General features: G+C 36.4%; 1 protein-coding gene across 1 annotated transcript in view; it reads left to right on the forward strand.

Moving 5' to 3' along the window:
* RECK (reversion inducing cysteine rich protein with kazal motifs) overlaps nucleotides 1-11216 on the forward strand; it is a gene marked incomplete at its 5' end in the record, with an annotated part of 193380 nt that extends 182164 nt beyond the window's left edge. The window contains 2 exons of the mRNA XM_039355685.1: nucleotides 7409-7564; nucleotides 8945-11216. Of these exons, the coding sequence (XP_039211619.1) occupies nucleotides 7409-7564; nucleotides 8945-9160 (372 nt within the window). The remainder of the gene's footprint in view (nucleotides 1-7408; nucleotides 7565-8944) is intronic.
* Nucleotides 11217-22139: the final 10923 nt, after the last annotated feature.

Here is a 22139-nt window from a genome sequence, read left to right on the forward strand (position 1 = left end):
GATTGTGCGATAGAATTCAAGCCCGGGTCAAAACTCCCGAAGCCCAGACTATACTCTATGAGCCCTAAAGAGAAGGAGGAAATAGAAAGATTCATAAATAAAACCCTAGAAAGGGGGTTTATCGAACCTGCCAAGCCTAAATTAGCCGCCCCAGCCCTCTTTAGAGAGAAGGACAGCACTTTACGCTTGTGCGTGGATTACTGTGCCCTGAATGCAATCAGTGAAAGTAACCTATACCTCCTACCCTTCATGAAGGACATGTTGTCCCACCTATCGAAAGGAAGAATTTTCACTAAACTAGACCTAAGGGAAGCGTGTTACTGCGTTAGAATTAAGGAAGGGGATGAATGGAAAACTGCATTTAATTGCCCAATAGGATGCTACCAATTCAAAGTTTTGCCCTTTGGACTACAAGGGCCCCTCGCAGTATTTATGCAATTAATCAATGAGGGACTAAGGGAGCACCTATTTAAGGGTGTCCTGATTTATCTAGACGACATCCTTACCTTCACCGAATCCAAAGAGGAAAGTGTCAACCTAGTCAGAGTGGTTTTTTTTATTATGAAGAAATTATATTGTTTTTTTTTTCATTTTTACATACAAGTGCTTGAGAAACAATGTGGTGATTGGGCTATCAATTATCCAGTAACAAAATCATACATATATCACACAGATTAATTTCTTAAAAGTTCCCTCTCTATTTCCCACATATTATTTTACCAATTAAAATTATTACATTTGTAAAAAAACTCAATCAATCCAATCAGTCATCAATCACATTTCAATTATAAGAATCCAAGTCCTGTTTTTAAGCTTTACTATTTGAAAATTACCATATTCCAGTTAAGCTTATATAGACATATTGACACTTCGGGCATCCCTCATTTCTCTTTTCCCTATCATGATGATTCTATCTAAGATAAATACATTTTCCCAAAAAGCAACATCCTTACATTTTTTTAGATATAACCTATTGCTTAAAATAATACATCATTTATTAATACTATTACTTCTCTTATCACAAATACCTCCTCTTCTCCCTCTATTACAAAATAGTTGTCTTGATTAAACAAAGATATCAGTCCAAAAAACTACATTTCTTGTCTATTTTAAATATATATTCTATCAATCAATTAAGTAAAATTTACCCCTCCAACTACTTGTCATCTCTAATACCAAATATTGTTACAGAAAATATCCTTTTAAAAAATCCCCTAATTCATTTGTTATTAAAACAATCCAAGTGTCAACAACCTTTTTAACCCATTCAGTGGAATTTTAAGCCACATTTTTAAACCTAATTCTAGCTTTCTTTCTATGCCAAACCGGTTTCCATAATAAAGCCTCTGCATCATCAACCTCAACATTTGAGTAAAGCTATTTTTCAATACATCAAAATAGTCAAAGTTCTCTTCTCTTTCTTCCAATGTCGTCTGAATAGTATGGTCAATTTTATTCCTTATTGTAGTTGCTAGTTGATTGTCCACATTATCACAATTTTCAATAACTTGTACCTGAATGCCAAGCTCTGTTATTTTTGGGAGATCAAATAGCTCAGTTAATGTTATTCTTTGATCATCAATGTTCTCCATAGGTCGTAAATAGCATTGTGTATAATTAATTTGCTCAGTAGTTTCTACTGTAAGTTCATAATTAAATTGTAAGTGCAGTTCCTCTGTTTCATTCAGTTGTATATCTTGTTGAGTAGGAACCTCTCTAGGGTTACTCTGCTCTTCCTCCATTATTCTTTGGTCTATAGTTTGAACTATAGTCAATTTGTGGTTCTCTAGTATCATCTTTGATTTTTCTCCAAGATTTGATATAAGCTTTCATATAGTTTGTACTTTCCAAAATCTTTTCCAATATAAATTCATAGTCAAGCTGTGGATAAGATTCCTCCATTTCAATGGTGAAATAGTCTTTGATCAAGAATAGTCTTTGATCTTTTAGTGGAGGCTATATTTCAAAAAGGTCAACAAATATCACCTCCAAAATTCTAATAAGCAAATTCACCACAGCTGTTGCAAATCTTTTATCTTTTCCCTTTTGTTGTCATTTGAAGGTCAAATTCATTTTCAAATAGCAAAAGAAAATACAGTTGTAATGGCACTTTTCGCCACAAGATGTCCCCAGTGGACTGTAAACTCTTTCTTCCAAATAGGTAAAAATTTATTTCTTTTGGGAAACAGAAAAAGCAAAAGCAAGTACCTCCGGTATAATAGATAAAGTAAAAAATATAGCATTTCTTTTTTATTTTTTCAGGGCCCCTAGGTATCCAAAGAGAAAAATCAAGTAGTCAATAAAATTTTAACTATTTTAGTTCTTTTAAAACTTTCTTTCCCAAGTAGACAGATGCTGCTCTCTTAAGACAGGGAAGTGATCAAAAACTTTTTACAGGCAAATAGTTAGGACAGAGAGAGGGAGGAAAGGTCTCACTCAGATTCATCAGGGTGGTTCTTTTTTAAAAAACAAGTTTTATTAGTTTTTTCTTTTTACAAACAAGTGCTTAAGAATCAACGTGGTGGCAGGTTAATCAATTGTCCAAAAGCAAAGTCATACTTATATAGTTCAAATTAAATCATTAGAAACCCCCTCTCTATTCCCTCAGATAATATATTATATTCAAATTAATGTATTTCAATACAACTAAGTCAATCAAAACAATCATCAATAACATTTCATCTAAATAAGTCCAAATCCTGTGTTAAGCTTTACTATTTCAATTGCTATATTCCATTTTGCTACTATAAATGCATAATTAGCACTTCAGGTATCCCGCCATTTCCTTTTTCCTTGACATAGTCAATAATCATTTATTAATATCATTTCTTCTTTTTTTATTCTTCTTCCATTACAAAATAACTATCATTTCTAATAACAAGAATATTAGTTCAAAAAAGAAAAAGAAAAAAAAGAAAAAAATACCTTTCTACTCTATTCTACTTTATGATCTATCAGTCCCTCAATATCTATATCAAACTCCTTTAACCCCCTCCCAAAATTACTATATCCACAACAAACATGTTAATACATAAACATCTTCTTATTAAATTCAAATCTTTAATTAATTTATTATTAATTAATAAATCTTATTTAACTATCTTAAGCCATAAGTCAGTCCATATCTAATAAGCCTTTTAAACCCGTTATATAGAGCCTTGAATCGCAGACTCAGTTATGTCCAACTTTATAGTTAATAGTTGCTTATCCAAGCTATCAATTTTTTCCAATATGAGTTTGTAATCAAGTTGAGAATAGGTTTCTCCATTTCAATAATAATTAGAAACACTCTGTTATTCTGTGTGTTCAAAAAACATTTAGTCAGTATCCACCGCCACAAAACAGCTGTTAAGTTTCTTTGTCTTTTCCCTTTTATGGTAATCTGAAGGTCAAAGTCAATCTCATCATCAGAGAAAAAGACAGTTGCAGTTTTGACTTTATCCACAGGATGTCCTCAGTAGACTATAAAATCTCCTCCCAGACACCAGGAATGACGTTGACAAGATCAGAAAAAGCAAAAAAGAGAAAATTCTTCACATATAGACTAAGTCCAATAGTAAATTCAATATTAAAAGTTTTTTCCAAGACCCTAAAGTGGATAAAAATAAATAAAAAATTTAAAAAGTCAGTTTAAGTTAATTCAGTCCATTTAAGCTTCTTTTCTCACACCCACAAACTTAGAGCAGGGAAATAATTTCAAAAATGATTTTTATAGGCAACAAAAAAGAAAGGAGAACCAAGAGAGGTAAAAAAAAAAAAGTCTCACCTGGCTCAATGCTTAGATGTTCTTCTGACTTCTGGTTACAGAGGCAAAGTGATCGGCCAGTAAAATGGCCGATCTTTCCACCGTCGGCCCTAAGGAGGAATCTCGGGCCGTAGAAGAAGCTGCCACTCTCCCATGGTCAATGAGGGCCTCCTCAATGGTAGCCACCCCTGCAGGCTGGATTTTCGACCCAATTAAGGGTCTACCGGCAGCGGAGAATCGGCCGGCAAAGAGAGCAGTCTCTTTGCGTGGCTGCGAATGCCGTGATCCAGAACTGGAAGTCCCACCATAGTAGTTCTTTATGCTTAGATGATTTTCTGACTTCTTCTCCGTCAGCCCTATGGAGTTAACTTGGACTGCGGGGGGAGTGCCACTCCACTGCAGCTGAGCAAAAGCCTCCTCGACAGTAGTCACCCCTCCAGGACGATTTAAGACTCGCATAAGGGTCTACTCGCTGAGGGAAAACAGCCGATTAAGAGAGAGGTCTCTTCATACAACTGAACGTGCCACGATCTGGAAGCGGAAATCGTCAGAGCTGTTTTAAAGAAACTGCGAGCTGCCCACCTATATTCCAAATTATCAAAATGCGAATTCCATCAGGAAAGAATAGACTACCTGGGTAATCACATATCCCACAGGGCATCAAAATGGACCCCAAGAAGGTCAGGGCAGTACTAGAATGGGCACCATCTCACACAAGGAAGCAGTTGCAAAGTTTCCTGGGTTTCACAAACTTTTACCGCCAATTCATCCCTTTGTTCACCCAAATAGCCCTGCCCCTCACAAACTTACTAAAAATGAAGGGAGAATCCTCAATGAAACCCAGCCAGCCACTAAAATAGGCAATGGAATGCCAAGCGGCATTCGACAGGTTAAAGAGACTCTTTTCCGCCGAACCCATATTGAGGCACCCAGACATGGATAAACCTTTCGTAATACAGGCAGACAAACGATGTGGCAGTGGGAGCTGTACTATTACAAGAAAATGATGAAGAGGTATTGCAACCGTGTGCATACACGTCCAGGAAACTCACCGAAACGGAACAGCACTAGGCCATGTGGGAAAAGGAGGCGTATGCTGTGAGATGATCGTTACTTACGTGGTGCCATTTCCTTGAAGGGAATAAAATCCCTTTCCAGATCTGGACGGACGAATTCTGTTTTATGCTCAAACACTTGCTGGGGGGAAAGAACTTCCTGGCAGATGCACTGTCTCGCATGTCCCAATATAACAGCACGTGAGCCACCGGTTCTAAACCACACATGCCAGAACCACAACTGGCAGCACCAGTAACCACCAGACCCCAAGCTAAAATAAAGCCACAGCTGGGTAGCCAAACTGGAATCGAATTCCAGAAAACTTTGGAAACAGATGAATGGTTCCAGAAAAATAGCCCCGTGTGCACAATCAAGGACAGACTGCCATGGGTGGGGGGAAAGTTATATATACCAACCACCCAGAGGGTCACTTTCATGCAGCTATGCCATGACACAAAATCAGCAGGGCATTTTGGATTTGTAAAAACATTACATTTAATTAAAAGGCAATTTTGGTGGCCATCCATGAAAAGGACATAGAAAGTTACGTGACCAGCTGCGCAACTTGCGGAGCTGCTAAGAGGTTGCAAGGGAAATCACCCGGATTGTTAGAACCAGTGGCGAATCCCTCAGCCCCCTAGAAAGAAATATCCATGGATTTTATAGTGGAATTATCAGAAAGCAATGGAAACACTGTCATCTGGGTGGTTAAGTACCTGTTTTCAAAACAAGTGCACTTTATCCCTTGCCAAAGATTCCCACCACAAAAACCTTAGCAAAACTATTCGTGCAGCACATCTACAGACTGCATGGGGCACCCCAACGCATTATATCTGATAGGGGAGTGCAATTTACATCAGAACATTGGAAGGAATTTTTATCCCTCTTAGGAATCACTCAGGGACTGTCATCTAGCCATCATCCTCAATTCAGTGGACAGATGGAATGTTCAAACTCAGTACTTGAGCAATACTTAAGGTGCTTTATTAATTTCCAGCAAACAAATTGGACGGACCTACTCCCTTTTACAGAAGTTGCTTACAATAACACAGTCCATTCCAGCATAGGCTACACTCCCTTTCAAGTAGCTACCAGTCAAAGTTTTAACCCTATGCCAGAACTGACCCCAAACGAACCGGCAATCTCCTCGCTGAAATAATGGATATCACAATTACAAAACACCTAGCCAGTGGCTAGGAAAGCCTTAGACGAAGCTAGGCAAGCATACAAAGCACAAGCAGATAAAAAGAGTTGAACCTATAACATTCACTGTAGGAGAAATGGTATATTTGTCTACAAAATACCTAAAATCCCTACAGCCCTATAAAAAACTGGGTCCAAAATATATAGGACCTTTTCCAATTAAAAGAATCATAAACACAGTAACAGTAGAATTAGAACTATCCAAAAAGCTCAGACAAATATACCCAATTTTTCACTGCAGCTTGCTGATATGAGAACAGTCGCCCTTATGACCACCACCCCCCACCTCCAATCATGGTTGAAGGAGAACAACACTTCGAGATAAAAGAAATCCTAGATTCTAGGAAGTATCACGGGGCAACTCAATATTTAGTAGCATGGAAACACCTTCCCTCCTCACAAAACAAATAGGTCCATAAACATCATGTCAGAGCACCTAAACTGTTAAAGAAGTTTCATACAGAATATCCCAACAAACCAGACTAACCTCTGTACCTGATTTGTTTTCTCTACAGGTAGATCTCTTTTATTTTTAAGGGGGCAAGATGTCAGAACCGATTCCTATTTCATTTCTACCTATTCCGTCTGACCTAAAAACAAATCTCACCTTCCCCTGGGTTGTGCCATACTTCCAAGGGGGAGGGGGTATGTGCCTCCGCGGTTATTGCTTTCTCTTCCTCTATTTGCTACAGTGTAATCTTTTGCTTCATTTATTGCTTTTGTGGCCACTGCCCACTACAATGTAACAATTTGCTTCCTGCACTGTATCTCTCTCTGAACTTTCTTCTCCCTAACCTATCAGCTAGGAAAAGGGGGGGAGAAAGAAATAAAACCTCTTATTTCTGCGTTCTCAAAAGAAGGTGCGAAGAGCTGCTTGAACAGCGCGCTATGACTGGAGTCAGACCAATATTACTTCCCCTTTCCCACGATGGACTTAACTCCTGGGGATTGGCTGGTTTGAACCGTCCGGATGAACTATGGGGTGGGGTTTGCTTGGGGACACTTTAAAGTATCGACCTGCAAAGGAATCCCTCAGATCTTGTCTATTATGCCTGCTATCAACTACTTTTAATAAAAGTTCCTGTTGAGGAAATTGTCTCCAAGAGTTCTACTTTCTTAAGATGTGGGATTGATGCGGGTCCTTACAGGGAGTGGGCTATAAACTTGCATGATATGCAGCATTCTCTGCTAATGGTAAGGACAATTCCAGTCATGTTTTGCACTTTTGGTCAAGTATACCATAAGCACAGCCAAAGTTTAAAGATGCTCATGCTTTTTTATGAGAATCTCTATTTTATAGAAAGTAATGCTATAAGATATGTGTACTAAACTGTTATACTAGGGATACTGGAAAAACACAATTTTGTAAAATATTAAAATATTTGTGGGTGGGTTTTTTTGTAGATAACCAACCAAAAGCCAATCACAGTACTTGAAATACTTCAAAAGATCCGCCTTCATGTTTCTGTACCGCAGTGTGATGTGTTTGGATACTTCAGCATAGAATCTGAACTTATAATTCTTATCATTCCTGTTGATCAGAATCCTAAGCCTCTTCAGGTAATACTTTAAATTTTTTTGCATTTAATTTTACTAAAAAAAAATCAGAGCACAGCCTAAATTCTCCAAGTCTTCAAAATTATTACTGAGACCCAATAATATTAAATTTGATTTTCTCCGGATTGTGGAATAAACAAACTTTTGTACTAAAAATATGTCAAAAAGATATTTCTGGTTTATCTAATTATTTTAATACTTTCACATTTTCAAATATAACAAATAAGAGATTCTAAAGCCAAATTAAAATGAAAGAAACAGAACATACTTAACAAGTAACATAACATAAATGTAAAAAAGAGAAAAAACATATTAGTAATCACACATTTGAATAAAAGAATGAATAAAACATGCAAATTGAAATGTCTTAAGAGATTCCTATAATGAATCAAAAGTTATTTCAGAAATCTCCAAGAAACACTATCAAAAGCTTAATTGGTAACTAGATCTGAGGTCTTACAAAATATGAATCTTTAAAATTTCTCCAAAATGGTTTGTGGAAAGATTTAATCAAATTTTCTTTGAATTAAATTACTTCTTTAATAAGCATGTAAAGTTCTAATAAATATGTCAAAGAGAAGGAGAATTTCAAAAGGAGAAAAATGTATTCATTGTTTCTTCTTTGGAAAAAAACTGATTCAAAATAAAAGCAAAAATATAAAAGTATGATTAAAAATATATGATCTCTTTGAAGAAACCACTATAAAATAAGGAATACTGAAGAATATAATCTGTATCATTTTATAAATAAGAAGATACATTCAAGAAGCAATATGTAAAACAAACAACATTGGCTCTGTTCGCCCATACTTAACTCAACTGGGAGTTAGCGTGTTGCACAAATAATCTTAATATTTGGAACCTAATCTTATCAGTTGAGGTTCTTCCTACCAAAACTGAGATAAAATCTGTGGACATTCTTTCTCTCTTCTCTCCTTGTGACCACATAGGAAGGTGGATAATGGGCCTGAAGATAATGAGATAATCCTCCCATTGTGTCTATTCTAATTAGATCATTATAGATTTTAACTTTTTTTTTTTGCATTCCTGTGGGGGAGAGAGGAAGGAAAGGAAATTTTGCTATAACAGGGAAGTTTTAAAAAATGGCTATTCTGTAATTGGCAGTGACAACTCAAGAGTGCACAGAGGATGAGTTATTTGCTTGAAGAGTAGCTGATCTGGTCAACAAGGCTTGCAAATGGAGCTATTAAAAGGCAGAGGAAAGGGAAAACCTTTGTACTGAATGTATAAAATAATGTTGATCTTATTTCCTGTTACATGAAAGAAACACTTTGAAAGACTAGAAGGTAAAGCCAAAAGTTGCATATTTCCATAATGGCCTCCTTTTTACTATTTACTAAATTCAGTATTATGTTTTCCTAGATTGAAGCATGCAATAAAGAAGCAGAAAAGATAGAATCACTGATCAACTCTGACAGTCCTGCTTTAGCATCCCATGTACCTCTCTCAGCGCTTATTGCAGCCCAGGTGAAAGTTTCATTCAAGATGTCTTCTTCCCGTAGTCAAGTTATATTAGCAGATTATTTGGTCTTTTGGCACGTTATGCTAATTTTTTTAGCTATCAAGTGTAATACATAATAAAAAAATATTCAGGTAGACTTTAGTATTTATTTTGCGAAAGACATTCTAATCTAGTGAAGTAACAATGTCATAATCTGTGGACCTACTTGGCCCACAAGGATTACTTCACACAGTTCCAACTGTGCCATTTTAATTACAAAATTGGATTATTATTTGGCATTAACTTAATCTTTAATATTTTGTAAAGTAGCAAATAAGCAGTGCTGTACAATATAACCAAGTCCTGACTATAATAATGTTTTTCAGTGATGAAGGAAGCATAAAAAAAAAATCACTGTGGTGCTTCTGTATACATGCTCGATTTTTTTAGCCTTGTTTAGTCAGGCTTGTTTGGAAATATCTACTGTAAGGTTTTGAATGTTCTGGCAAGGGAAGTTCAAGTGGCTTCAGGCCTCTATAAATGGAAGATCATTTTTAGTCAGATAGCTTGCTGTTATTGTGAGTCTTATAATTTCCTATGGATGTGTTCAATTATTTTTTAAAATTATAGTTTTAGTGTTTTAACCATATTTGATTATTAGATGCCCTGAGCACTATTTTTAGTGACAAACCAAGATATAAATTAAATTAATAAATTATTAAATACTATTGGATATTTTAAACTGACAATATTAACAGGACATATTAAATGAGTGTATATTTACACTCATTAACAGGTATAACTCTAGTATATATTTTTCAGTTCTCTTCTGTCACAAGTTTTAAACTGCACCTCAGCACCCAAACATCAGGTAATCTTTTTGGAAGTATTATTTTTTATTAAGCCTAAGCTCAGTTGCATTTTTACCAGTCCCTCCCTGCCTTATGTAATAATTCTAAATCTAGCTTATCCAAATAAAGTTACTAAGCAGAATTAGAACTGTGAGGGAAAAATTAAAAACACAAATGCCAAATAACATGTTTTCCTCATATCATGAAAATGTATGTTTCTTCTGTGCTATGCAAGGATACCATAGTGTATATGTCCATGCCAATTTCTATTTTTCATCCGTGCATATAGGTCAAATTGTCCATATATAATAAAGATTAATCCAGGGCATAGTTTGTGTATGTGAACCATCCACTCTGCATATACCAAGAGCTTATTGTAGAGGCAAGGTTGGATTAAAATAATTGTTTTCATTTTCTTTGAAGATGAAATTGATGTTTGCATTCGTTTGTCTTTTGTGTATAAATTTTCACAGTTGAAACATATTTTATAAGATTAAAAAATATTTTTATATTATTTTGGAGGAGGGGTGCTGGATGTCACATGCCCCCTCAGTGCAATGGAAATAGCACTGCCTGGTTTAACAGTATATTATTCAGAATATCCATTTTAAAAATTAGCTTTTGATGAAAATATTGCTGCTGCTACTAAATAAATGTACCAAAAATTCATACATTTTCATGTAGAATCCTAGAATCATATTACTGAAAATAAATACATAATAAAGAATATAGGCATAAGCCTTGTTCTGCAAAGAATGTGAAGTAAAATTAGTTGTGCACAGAAGGATTTGCTGAATACTATTGCCCCATTATCGGTCATGTTTTAAATTAGTTTTCATTCTTGTGTTTAAAATATATAAAAGATGCAGCTTTTATATATTTACACAGATTTTCTTTGAAAAACAATATGATAAAGAGCATTAAATATTTGTGAATATCACTCTAAATAATGCAGTATTTGCATATTATTCTATATACTTAAGTAAAGATTTTATATTATTACACTCCAATAGGAATGTTTTTGTACAAATCATAAACAGAAGCTATCCAGGTGCTAAATAGAGATTTACTACATAATAATCTGGATTATGCTTCCATGCTTTTTGTGCACCTGATCTTTTCTAATATTTTGTTATCAGTATTATTAGAAGTCATTTTGAAGTATGTATCAATAGCACTATCTGTACCAAATTCTTAAATATTAAAAAATGAAAACTATCTTAGCATTTCTGTTAGCAATAATTTGTGGCAACTATTTTATTTGATGCTTATAAATAAGAAATCTTTGCAATGTATTATCAAAGCTTTTATTTTAATAAAATATTTTATATTTTATGCCTCATTTACAAATGTATAATTTCATAAAAATTGTACACTTCTGTATTGATTGTTTTGTTGTAATACTGAATAATAATCATAAGCATCTTTTCCAGTGTTCACACTTTCCCTCACAGAGCTGCAACATAACTGTTTTGTTGCAGTTTTGTTTCTGAAATGTCTGAATTTTGGGCAGCTGCAGTGAAGAAATCTCACTACATGAGGTCCCATCAGGATTGAAAATGTTATATATATGAAACAAACTGCATTTATAAGAACAGTATAACTCAGTAAGTCAGAAAAATAGTGGGATAATTTGAAAATAAGAAATGTTTAAAACTGACAAAATATTTGAACAACAATCTTTTTCTTAAAAAGCATTTAATGGATTCTCCTCTAAGCTTTTGTCTTTGCTTATTATCAGTGAATCAAAGATAAGCAAGATTGTCAGGTTACAGAATCAGAAATGTTTTCTTAAATTCTTAGCTCTGTGGGTCCACTATCTGATCTTGTAACCTGACAAACTTGCTTATCTTTGACCCATCTGGGCTTGCTGATACAGTTGGATGAGTCCATGCACTTAACACTTTTCAATATTATATGCTTCAAAACACATTACTTCTACTTAATATTTAGAATGAATAAATTTGATATTTTTTAGTTTCTCATCAGATTCTATTCACAATACAGCATAAGACATTACAAATTATGTCATTTTTTATTCCATTTCTTTTTTCCATAGGGCTTAAAGAAAATTTTAGTTCAGATTTTGATTTCTGGGGAATTTCTTTTCAAAAAAGATCTAAAGTTCCATAACAATTTTATATCTAATCTAGGCAATTTATATTTTAAATACATGTTCAAATTTTTAATTTATTTTTTTAAGTATAGTTGTAACACTTTTTAAGTAACATACTTCATTTCAAAGTACTTTTTAAAATAAAATCCTGCCAATGGTTGATATCACAGTAGCTAGGATTGCTTATGCTTCATTATATCAGTTAAGCTCTGCTGGGTGTCTTCTGTAGATGCTTCTGTTATTTCATCATTGCTTAGTAATCCCATAGATTCTTCTTCTAAAAAGCTAATCTTATTTCTTTGTTGTTTGATTGAACTTAATTTATTTCTTTGTTCTTGAATTTCTGTATCACTTGCAATGTTTGCAAATGCTTGCAATCTCCTCTTAAACTGAGATTCTGCTTCTTTGATGTATTGAGCTGCTATTGTTTTTTTGCAGCAATTGATTATGATCCTGTAAGAATTATATAGAAAAAACTTAGAATTATAAGAATTATAAGTGAAAATTCATATATATTTATATGAAGTCAGGTCATATAATTTGATTTGGGATTAGAAAGATAAAAACAATGTACTGAAATATAGGAACCTAATATCACTTAATATTTGGAGAATTGTAGCTTAGCATGAATTGTGTGACCCTGTACTATCTATCTGTCTATCTTTCTATATATTGATTAATTATTTGATTAATGTGCCAACCATATTGTCTGGAGGCAACTCTAGATAGCTTACAAACATTAAAACCAGAAGAATTAAGAAGATAAAATAGTAATAATAATAAACTATGCTTAAAATGTCATATGCCATATGTTTTTTCCTATGGCTTTATTCCAGTTTCATGGAACACAAACAGCTATTATTATTTGGGGGGGGGGGAGAAACTGTGGCTTTAGGAATAACAGAGTTGGAAGGGACCTTGGAGATCTTCTAGTCCAACCCCCTACTCAAGCAGACAAGTGGCTGTCCAGTTTCTTCTTAAAAGCCTCCAGTGATTGAGCACACACAATTTGAAGGCAAACTGTTCCACTAGTTAATAGTTCTTCCTTAACAGTTAAATTAACTGATAGGAAATGTCTCTTTAGTTCTGGATGGCTTCTCTCCTTGATTAGTTTCCATCCATTGTTTTTTATCTTGCTTTCTGGTGCTTTGGGAAATAGTTTGCCCCCTCTTCTTTGTGGCAGCCCCTCAAATATTGGAACACTGCTATCGTGTTGCTCCAGTCCTTCTTTTCACTAGAGTAGACATACCTAATTCCTGCAAAATCTTCCTAATCTTCCAAAGTAAAGATTTGAAAGAGAAAAAAAATTAGGAAGTCCAGCCAGGAACAAGAAAACAAAAAAGTAAAATTCCTGCAACTGTTCTTCATATGTTTTAGCCTCCACTCCTCTAATAATTTTAGTTGCTCTTTTCTGCACTCTTTCCAGAGTCTCAATATCTTTTTTTGTAATATGATGACCAAAACTGGATGCAATATTCTAAGTGGGGTCTTACTAAGACTTTATAAAGCAGTACTATTACCATGTTTCTCCAAAAAGACCCATGCAGAAAATAAGCCCTAGACCACGGGTTGGCAACCCGCGGCTCCGGAGCCGCATGCAGTTCTTTCAGCTGTCCCCTGTGGCTCCCAGCCACATGCAGTGCCCCCCCCCAAAATAGGACTAAAAAAGTTGAGCCAATCAATTCAAACTTCTCACAAAAGAAGTTTGAATTGATTGGTTCAGCTTATTTGGTTTCTAGGACGCTGTTCGCCATGGGCTTCACATAGACCGGAGGGAGGGGGAAGACAGCTCTGAAGGGAGACAGCCCTGTAGCAAGAAGCCGGCGGTCCGAGTGGAGTGGCACGGAAGACCTACCGGTCGGCGTGGGAAACTTCAGCGTTGCCGGTGAGTAAGGCTTGGTGAGTAAGGCTTGGCGGTTCCGCACCCTGACGACCAGTGGGAGGGGGTGGGGGGTATCCGGGGCCTAAAAAGTCCTCCAGGACAGGCTCGGGGCTGGCCCTCTTTCCCTGGCCACAGGAGAAGGGAAGGCGCAGGCTCTCCACCCGGGCAGGCAGGCGAGAAAAACCCCGAAAGCAGGAGGGAATCCTCCGGACCTTCGGTTTTCTCAGCTTGCCAACGAGGCTTGCAAACTCGGTTCCTGCCAGGGAAGCTCCTTCCCCGAAGCATGCAATTGCTCAGAGCCCGTCCCAAAAGGTGTTGCTTCCGTGGCAGGAGCCCAGTTTGTTGGTATTCTGCCTTAATTATGTGCCCCGCTTACCATTTTTTATACATACTTTTTGGCTTTCAGTTTATCAGATAGTTCTTTGTGTAACTATGCTGGTTTCTTCTTAGATTTCTTGTTTTCCTGTATAGGGGTATTGAGCTGGACTGGGCTTTTTAATTATAGTTTTCAGAGTTTCCCAAACTTCTTGAAATGTGAGGGAAGATTGGAAACACATTCAAATTTACAAGGTTCTATTACTATAACTATTCCATTATAAGTGATATTATGCCTATATGACATTGATTTTTTTTTTTAGTCTGGTCTGCCTTGTAGTGGGGACACTATTTCTATGCAAGGGGCAGGACTTCCAGACAGAGTACATAAATATATCTGATCTTATACAAATAGAAATGAACAACTTATAAGAGACCATGCAATAATTATATGACATCCAGATTTTGTTATAAAACATTCACTTTTATAAGGAAGAAAACACAAATTTGCTGAGAGGAAAGATAATTAACAAAATGCAATAACTGATTATTGATAAGATAAAGATAAAACCTCTTGCAATTCTTACTTAAATGTCCAATTCACTTGACTGATTTCAAATAAGTAGCATACTACTAAAAGAATTGCAGTATCAAGGGGAGACTTGATTATATTTAAATCTCATATAACAACTTTTATTGATGAAGTATGATTTAGAAACCTCAAAATTAAAAAATAAAATAAAATGAATGCAGAATTTAGATACAATAGAGATATGCAGCAATGATCTCAATGACAAAAGTATGTTGCACTTAGAAATACATTTTATTGTTACATTATTCTGGTTCTAATGATAAAATAGGCAATTGTTGTTGTTGTTGTTGTTAATTGCGAAGTCATATCCGACCCATCGCGACCCCATGGACAACGTTCCTCCAGGTCTTCCTGTCCTCTACCATCTTCTGGAGTCCATTTAAGTTCACACCTATGCTTCAGTGACTCCATCCAGCCATCTCATTCTCTGTCGTCCCCTTGTCCTATTGCCCTCAATCTTTCCCAGCATTAAGCCCTTTTCAAGTGAGCCCTTCCTTCTCATTAGGTGGCCAAAGTATTTGAGTTTCAACTTCAGGATCTGGCCTTCTAAAGAGTAGTCAGGGTTGATCTCTTCTAGGACTAACCGGTTTGAACGCCTTGCAGTCCAAGGGACTCGCAGGAGTCTTCTCCAGCACCATAGTTCAAAGGCCTCAATTCTTTTGCGCTCAGCCTTTCTTATGGTACAACTTTCACAGCTATACATTGCAACTGGGAAAACCATGGCCTGGACTATACGCACTTTTGTTGGCAGGGTGATGTCTCTGCTTTTTAGTATGCTGTCTAGATTTGCCATAGCTTTCCTCCCCAGGAGCAAGCGTCTTTTAATTTCTTGGCTGCAGTCCCCATCTGAGGTGATCTTGGAGCCCAGAAAAATAAAATCTGTCACTACCTCCATTTCTTCCCCATCTATTTGCCAGGAATTGAGAGGGCCGGATGCCATGATTTTGGTTTTCTTAATGTTGAGTTTCAAGCCAACTTTTGCACTCTCCTTCTTCACCCGCATCAAGAGGCTCTTTAGTTCCTCTTCACTTTCTGCCATTAGAGTGGTATCATCTGCATATCTTAGGTTGTTGATATTTCTCCCGGCAATCTTAATTCCAACTTTTGATTCATCTAGCCCTGCCTTTCTCATGATGTGCTCTGCATATAAGTTAAATAGGCAGGGCGACAGTATACAGCCTTGCCGGACTCCTTTTCCAATTTTGAACCAATCAGTGGTTCCGTGTCCAGTTCTCACTGTTGCTTCTTGACCCGCATATAAGTTTCTCAAGAGACAAATGAGATGGTCTGGTACTCCCATCTCTTTAAGAACTTGCCATAATTTGTTGTGATCCACACAATCAAAGGCTTTTGCATAATCAATGAAGCAGAAGTAGATGTTTTTCTGGAACTCCCTAGCTTTCTCCATGATCCAGTGTATGTTGGCAATTTGATCTCTAGTTCTTCTGCCTCTTCGAAATCCTCCCTGTACTTCTGGTAGTTCTCGATCTACATACTGCTGGAGTCTAGCTTGTAGGATTTTAAGCATAACTTTACTAGCATGTGAAATGAGTGCAATGGTGCGATAGTTTGAACATTCTTTGGCATTTCCTTTCTTTGGAATTGGAATGTAAACTGACCTTTTCCAATCCTGTAGCCACTGTTGAGTTTTCCAAATTTGCTGGCAAATTGAGTGTACCACTTTTACTGCATCATCTTTTAAGATTTTGAATAGCTCAGTTGGAATACTGTCACCTCCACTAGCTTTATTGTTGCTCAGATTTTCTAAGGCCCATTTCACTTCACATTCTAGGATGTCTGGTTCGAGGTCAGTGACCATCTCATTGTGGTTATCTGGGATGTTAAGCTCATTCTTGTATAGTTCTTCTGTGTAGTTTTGCCATCTCTTCTTAATCTCTTCTGCCTCTGTTAGGTCTCTGCCATTTTGGTCCTTTATCATGCCCATCTTTGCATGAAACGTTCCCTTCATATCTCCAATTTTCTTGAAGAGATCTCTGGTCCTCCCTATTCTGTTGTTTTCTTCTATTTCTTTGCACTGTTCATTTAAGAAGGCATTCTTATCTCTTCTAGCTACTCTCTGGAATTCTGCATTCAATTGGGTGTATCTTTCTCTTTCTCCCTTTGCCTTTCGCTTCCCTTCTTTCCTCAGCTATTTGCAAAGCTTCCTCAGACAGCCATTTTGCTTTCTTGCATTTCTTTTTCTTTGGGATGGTTTTAGTTGCTACCTCTTGTACAATGTTGCGAACTTCCATCCATAGTTCTTCAGGCACTCTGTCTATCAGATCTAATTCCTTAAATCTATTTGTCACCTCTACTGTATATTCATCAGGAATATGATTTAGTTCATACCTGAGTGGCCTAGTGCTTTTCCCTACTTTTTTCAATTTAAGCCTAAATTTTGCAACGAGAAGCTCATGATCTGAGCCACAGTCAGCTCCTGGTCTTGTTTTTACTGACTGTATACAGCTTCTCCATCTTTGGCTGCAGAGCACATAGTCAATCTGATTTCTATGTTGACCGTCTGGTGATGTCCATGTGTAGAGCCGTCTCTTGGGTTGTTGGAAAAGAGTGTTTGTTATGACCATCGTATTCTCTTGACAAAATTCTATTAGCCTGTGCCCTGCTTCATTTTGTACTCCAAGGCCAAACTTGCCTGTTATTCCGGTTATCTTTTGGCTTCCTACCTTAGCATTCCAATCCCCCATGATGATAAGGACATCATTTTTTGGTGTTAATTCTATAAGGTGCTGTAGGGCTTCATAAAACTGGTCAATTTCATCCTCTTCAGCACCAGTGGTTGGGGCATAGATTTGGACCATTGTGATATTGAATGGTTTGCCTTGGATTCAAATTGAGATTGTTCTGTCATTTTGGGGATTGTATCCCAGTATTGCTTTTCCTATTCTTTTATTGACTATGAAGGCTACTCCATTTCTTCTGAGGGATTCTTGCCCACAGTAGTATACCTGATGGTCATCTGAGTTAAATTCACCCATTCTGTCCATTTTAGTTCGCTGATTCCTAAGATGTCGATGTTCAGTCTTGTCATCTCTTTTTTGACTACGTCTAGCTTGACTTGATTCATGGATCTTACATTCCAGGTTCCTATGGAGAAAAAATCTTTACAGGATTGGACTTTCCTTTCACCACCAGATATATCCACAGCTGAGCGTCCTTTCGGCTTTGGCCCAGTCGCTTCATTCTTTCTGGCGCTACTAGTACTAGCCCTCTGCTCTTCCCCAGTAGCATATTGGACACCTTCCGACCTGAGGGGCTCATCTTCCAGCGTCATATCTTTTTGCCTTTTAGTACTGTCCATGGGGTTTTCATGGCAAAGATACTGGAGTGGTTTGCCATTTCCTTCTCCAGTGGATCACATTTTGTCAGAACTCTCTGCTATAACCTGTCCATCTTGGGTGGCCCTGCATGGCATAGCTTATAGCTTCATTGAGTTACGCAAGCCCCTTCGCCACGACAAGGCAGTAATCCATAAAGGGGAAAATAGGCAATACATTTTCTAAAAAACTAGAAATGTAATAAGCAGGTCAGATCATTCACATTGGTGGTAGCATTGTAAAATTCAACTGTTCAGGATAATGAATCATTATAGTATGAAGCAAATTCTGAGTTGGATTTGGAACCATATATTCCCTCACAAAGATTAGTTTTGTGTGTAGTAACTGCTTCAGGGATATTATATCATTTTTTTTTACTAGACTAGCATTTGATTGGCATTTTTCCTACATTGGAAAAAGAGCTAATCAAATTGTGGGAGTATGCTTCAATATTTAGAATAATTTTGCATCTCATAAGTAAATCTGATACAAGATTTAATTTAATTTGGAAAGTTTAACATCTATATCATATCCAAAATGTTGGCTATATTTCAATTTGTAGGATTTTCAAATCTAAATAGACTAAATAATATGGGCAGAATTATTGTAGTACATACACTTAGTGATTTATATTGTTTTAATCATGTTTACTGGTATTTATGCTCTGTTTAGAGCTTAACGATGATTTTTAGATACTTGAAATCATATATTCAAGTATGCATAATGAATTAATGATACATTGGAAAACTAACAAGATTTGTAAAATACTTGCTTATTTATTTGTATGTTCTTTTATCTCTTTTTTGTTTCTTGTTTGTCGATATATTCACTTTAAATATTTTTCACTTTAAATATTTAATTTAAAAAGGGCAGGGTCCAGAATACATTCTTACCATATACTTCTGTGCACATTATGTCAGAATACAGAATACAGAAGGGACCATAAAGATCTTCTAGTTTAATCCCCGGCTCAAGCAAGAGACCTTATACCATTTCAGTCCAATCTCTTTAAAAAACCTCCAATGATGGAGCACTTACAACTTCTGAAAGGCAAGCTGTTCCACTGATTTATCATTTTAACTGTCAGGAAATTTATCCTTATTTCTAGATTGGATAAAGACGTTACATCTTATTGTTAAGGAGGAACTAACAAAATCTGTATTAAATAAAAAAGATGCCTATCCATTATATCATTGGACTTATCCCCTAGAATCTTTCTAGGTATTGATTCAAATGAGAAATAAAGATCAGGAATACCAGATATAATGGTGATTTTAAATTGTACACATACTTCTGAATAAGATGGTATATCAAGTTGCTCATTCCCTAGTATTTCTTCTGATTCACATTTGATAGTTGTTTAGATGCTTGTGCATGATTTACTCATACCGCTTAATAGACTAATGATATTGAATTCAAGATGACAGCAAGCATGGTGTCACAGGGAAGCAGGATATGAGTAACAAAGAGATTTGAGGAAGCAATTAGCTAGTTCTTCTTGTTTATATTTACCAAATTAAAAATAACTTTTTTCTGGGCTATTTTGTCCTTGACATTCAGATAAAATAGTCTCAGATTGAGAAACATGTTTGCCCAAGCAGAACTGCAGGTACTGAAACTGTCAACTGTTATTCTTCTGTAGACATTTGTAATATTTGTAACTTAGCCTTACTCTACTAGTGACTTGGAAGAAGAGAAACCTGTTATATTATTTAACTTTTTCAAACTCAAACTTTCCACAAAACAATAGCAAAATACTTTGCAATGGCAGTGAAAATGAGGTACCAGCTGATATAAGCTCTCCCATAGTTATATCTCAATTTATTTAGAATTATTGGATTGGCAGGCACTTTGGAGATTTTTTAGTCCAACTCCTTGCTCAAGACAGTCCATATAAGCCAAATCATTGTTTGGTTTATTTTTGAAAACCTCTAGAGATTTTCAGTGACACCTACTTGCTGCATACATAGATATTATTCAATGTTCTGTTTTGTCTTTAAGAGTATTTTCTGTTTATGTTTTATATGTATGTGTATGAAAGTATGTATATATGAAATAGGATGAAATAAGCCAAAATAAACACAGAAAATAGATAAACCATCTATTCTCTTCAAACTGAACCACAAACCAGCTTTTAGTTTAGTGTGTTGTATAAAACAGTCAACCTAGAAAATTGGATTGAATGATGAAATCAACTATAGGTAACTTTTTGGTGTAAATATTGCTGTACAGCTAATTTATGAATAAAGGTACTGATTGCAATTACACAGAGATTCAGTGGATTATTTTACCTTAATTAAATTTAGTCAAGATATCCAAAGAGAAGCATCTAAGCAACAGCCAAACAGTTCAATCAAAGAAGGGCTTTTGTACTTGCACAGGATTACTTTTCTTGGATTATCTGGGCTTTTCTGTTTTTATTTTTACCATTTGTATTCATATAGCATGGCAAACCTCATGAGTAAAACATGGATATATAGCCATAGGGGTAATGATCAATATTAAGCTGGATACCTATTTTTTATTTTTAATTATCAGATTTATCAGGATGTACAAACTTTCATTTGTACTTCTTATAGGAAGAGGAGTTAGAATTATTATTGTGTATTACATTTACATCCCACAATTTTTCCAGAATGCAGAGGCAGTATATATGTTATTCACACTGATACCCTGGACTTGATAACATTCAATGGAATCTATGAGGTATTAGGAGTACATAAAGTAGGCAATTTGCACCACAGAGACGACACAGTCTATCTCAACTAATCCTCTCAATTCCAATTAAAAAGCACTGTTGCCATTCCATAGCAACTAGAAGGATACTCTTCAAAGGTGTCATTTGTTCAAAATTTCATATATGTAGTCTTTGACTTACAACAGTTTGTTTACTGACCGCTTGAAGTTACAATGGCACTGAAAAAAGTGATTTATGACAGTTTTTCATACTTGCTATCATTACAGCATCCCCATGATCATGTGAGCAAAATTCAGATGCTTGGCAGCTGACTCATATTTATGACAGTTGCATTGTCCCTGGGTCATGTGATCACATTTTGCAACTTTTGACAAGGAAAGTCAATGGAGAAGCCAGATTCACTTAATTGTGTTACCAGTTGAGCAACTGGAATAACTCACTTAACAACTGGGACAAGAAAAGTCATAAAATAGGGCAAAATTCACATAACAAACGTCTTGCTTAACAACAGAAATTTTGGATGTAAGGTAAAGAGTATCTCCCTCCACAATGACAGTGCAGCAGAATTCTGGTCATGATGTGCAGGACCATCATGACCAATTCATGATGGCCCTGCACAAGTGATTCAAGGACTCACTTGCTCAACGCAAAATGCGAACTTGCATCAAAACCAGGGCTGCAGAAGGGTGGCTGCCTACAACCAAGAGTTCTGCGAGCTGGTCTGCTGATTTGCTGATTGGCCAGAAGACATCCTAATAGAATGCTTTCAAGATGGGCTCAACAATGATATGTACAGCATCTGCATCTCCTGGGGAATCTCCTGCACCTCCACCAGTGCTAGGAGCTAGCTAAAGAAGTGAAATCAATTTAGTCTTGATGGTGTTGCTCTTCACCCTTGGACAAGAGGGACACCTGGAGAACACCTGAGTGCCATCTCAGCCCAAACATCATTCCATGGGATGTTTCAAGCGTGGAAAGGAGGGGCACCGAGCTGCCAACTGCTGACTTGCCAAAACAACCCAAAAATCTATTGGCAACACAGGGAAGAAGGTGGGAAAGCTCACTCCGAGACCCTACGAAACTACGCTGGAGGGAGCTGAAGTAATCAAGTTCTGCTTTCCTGACTATAGAGATTGGGGAACTCTGTCTACTCCAGAGAGGAGTGACATTAACTCCGACAACAACCCCCCTGGTAAGTAAACCCCATCACCATCTCAATAGAATTGAATGTGCCATAATCAGGCACCCAGGGGAAGATGTTGGTTTTACTGGACTTGGGCTGTACCAAATGCATAGTGAGCCTTGAAGTAGTGGGGAAACTGGGACA

The sequence above is a fragment of the Crotalus tigris genome, unplaced genomic scaffold (genome assembly GCF_016545835.1).
Source record: "Crotalus tigris isolate CLP2741 ecotype Arizona unplaced genomic scaffold, ASM1654583v1 scf7180000018730.549990, whole genome shotgun sequence".
Lineage (NCBI taxonomy): Eukaryota > Metazoa > Chordata > Lepidosauria > Squamata > Viperidae > Crotalus > Crotalus tigris.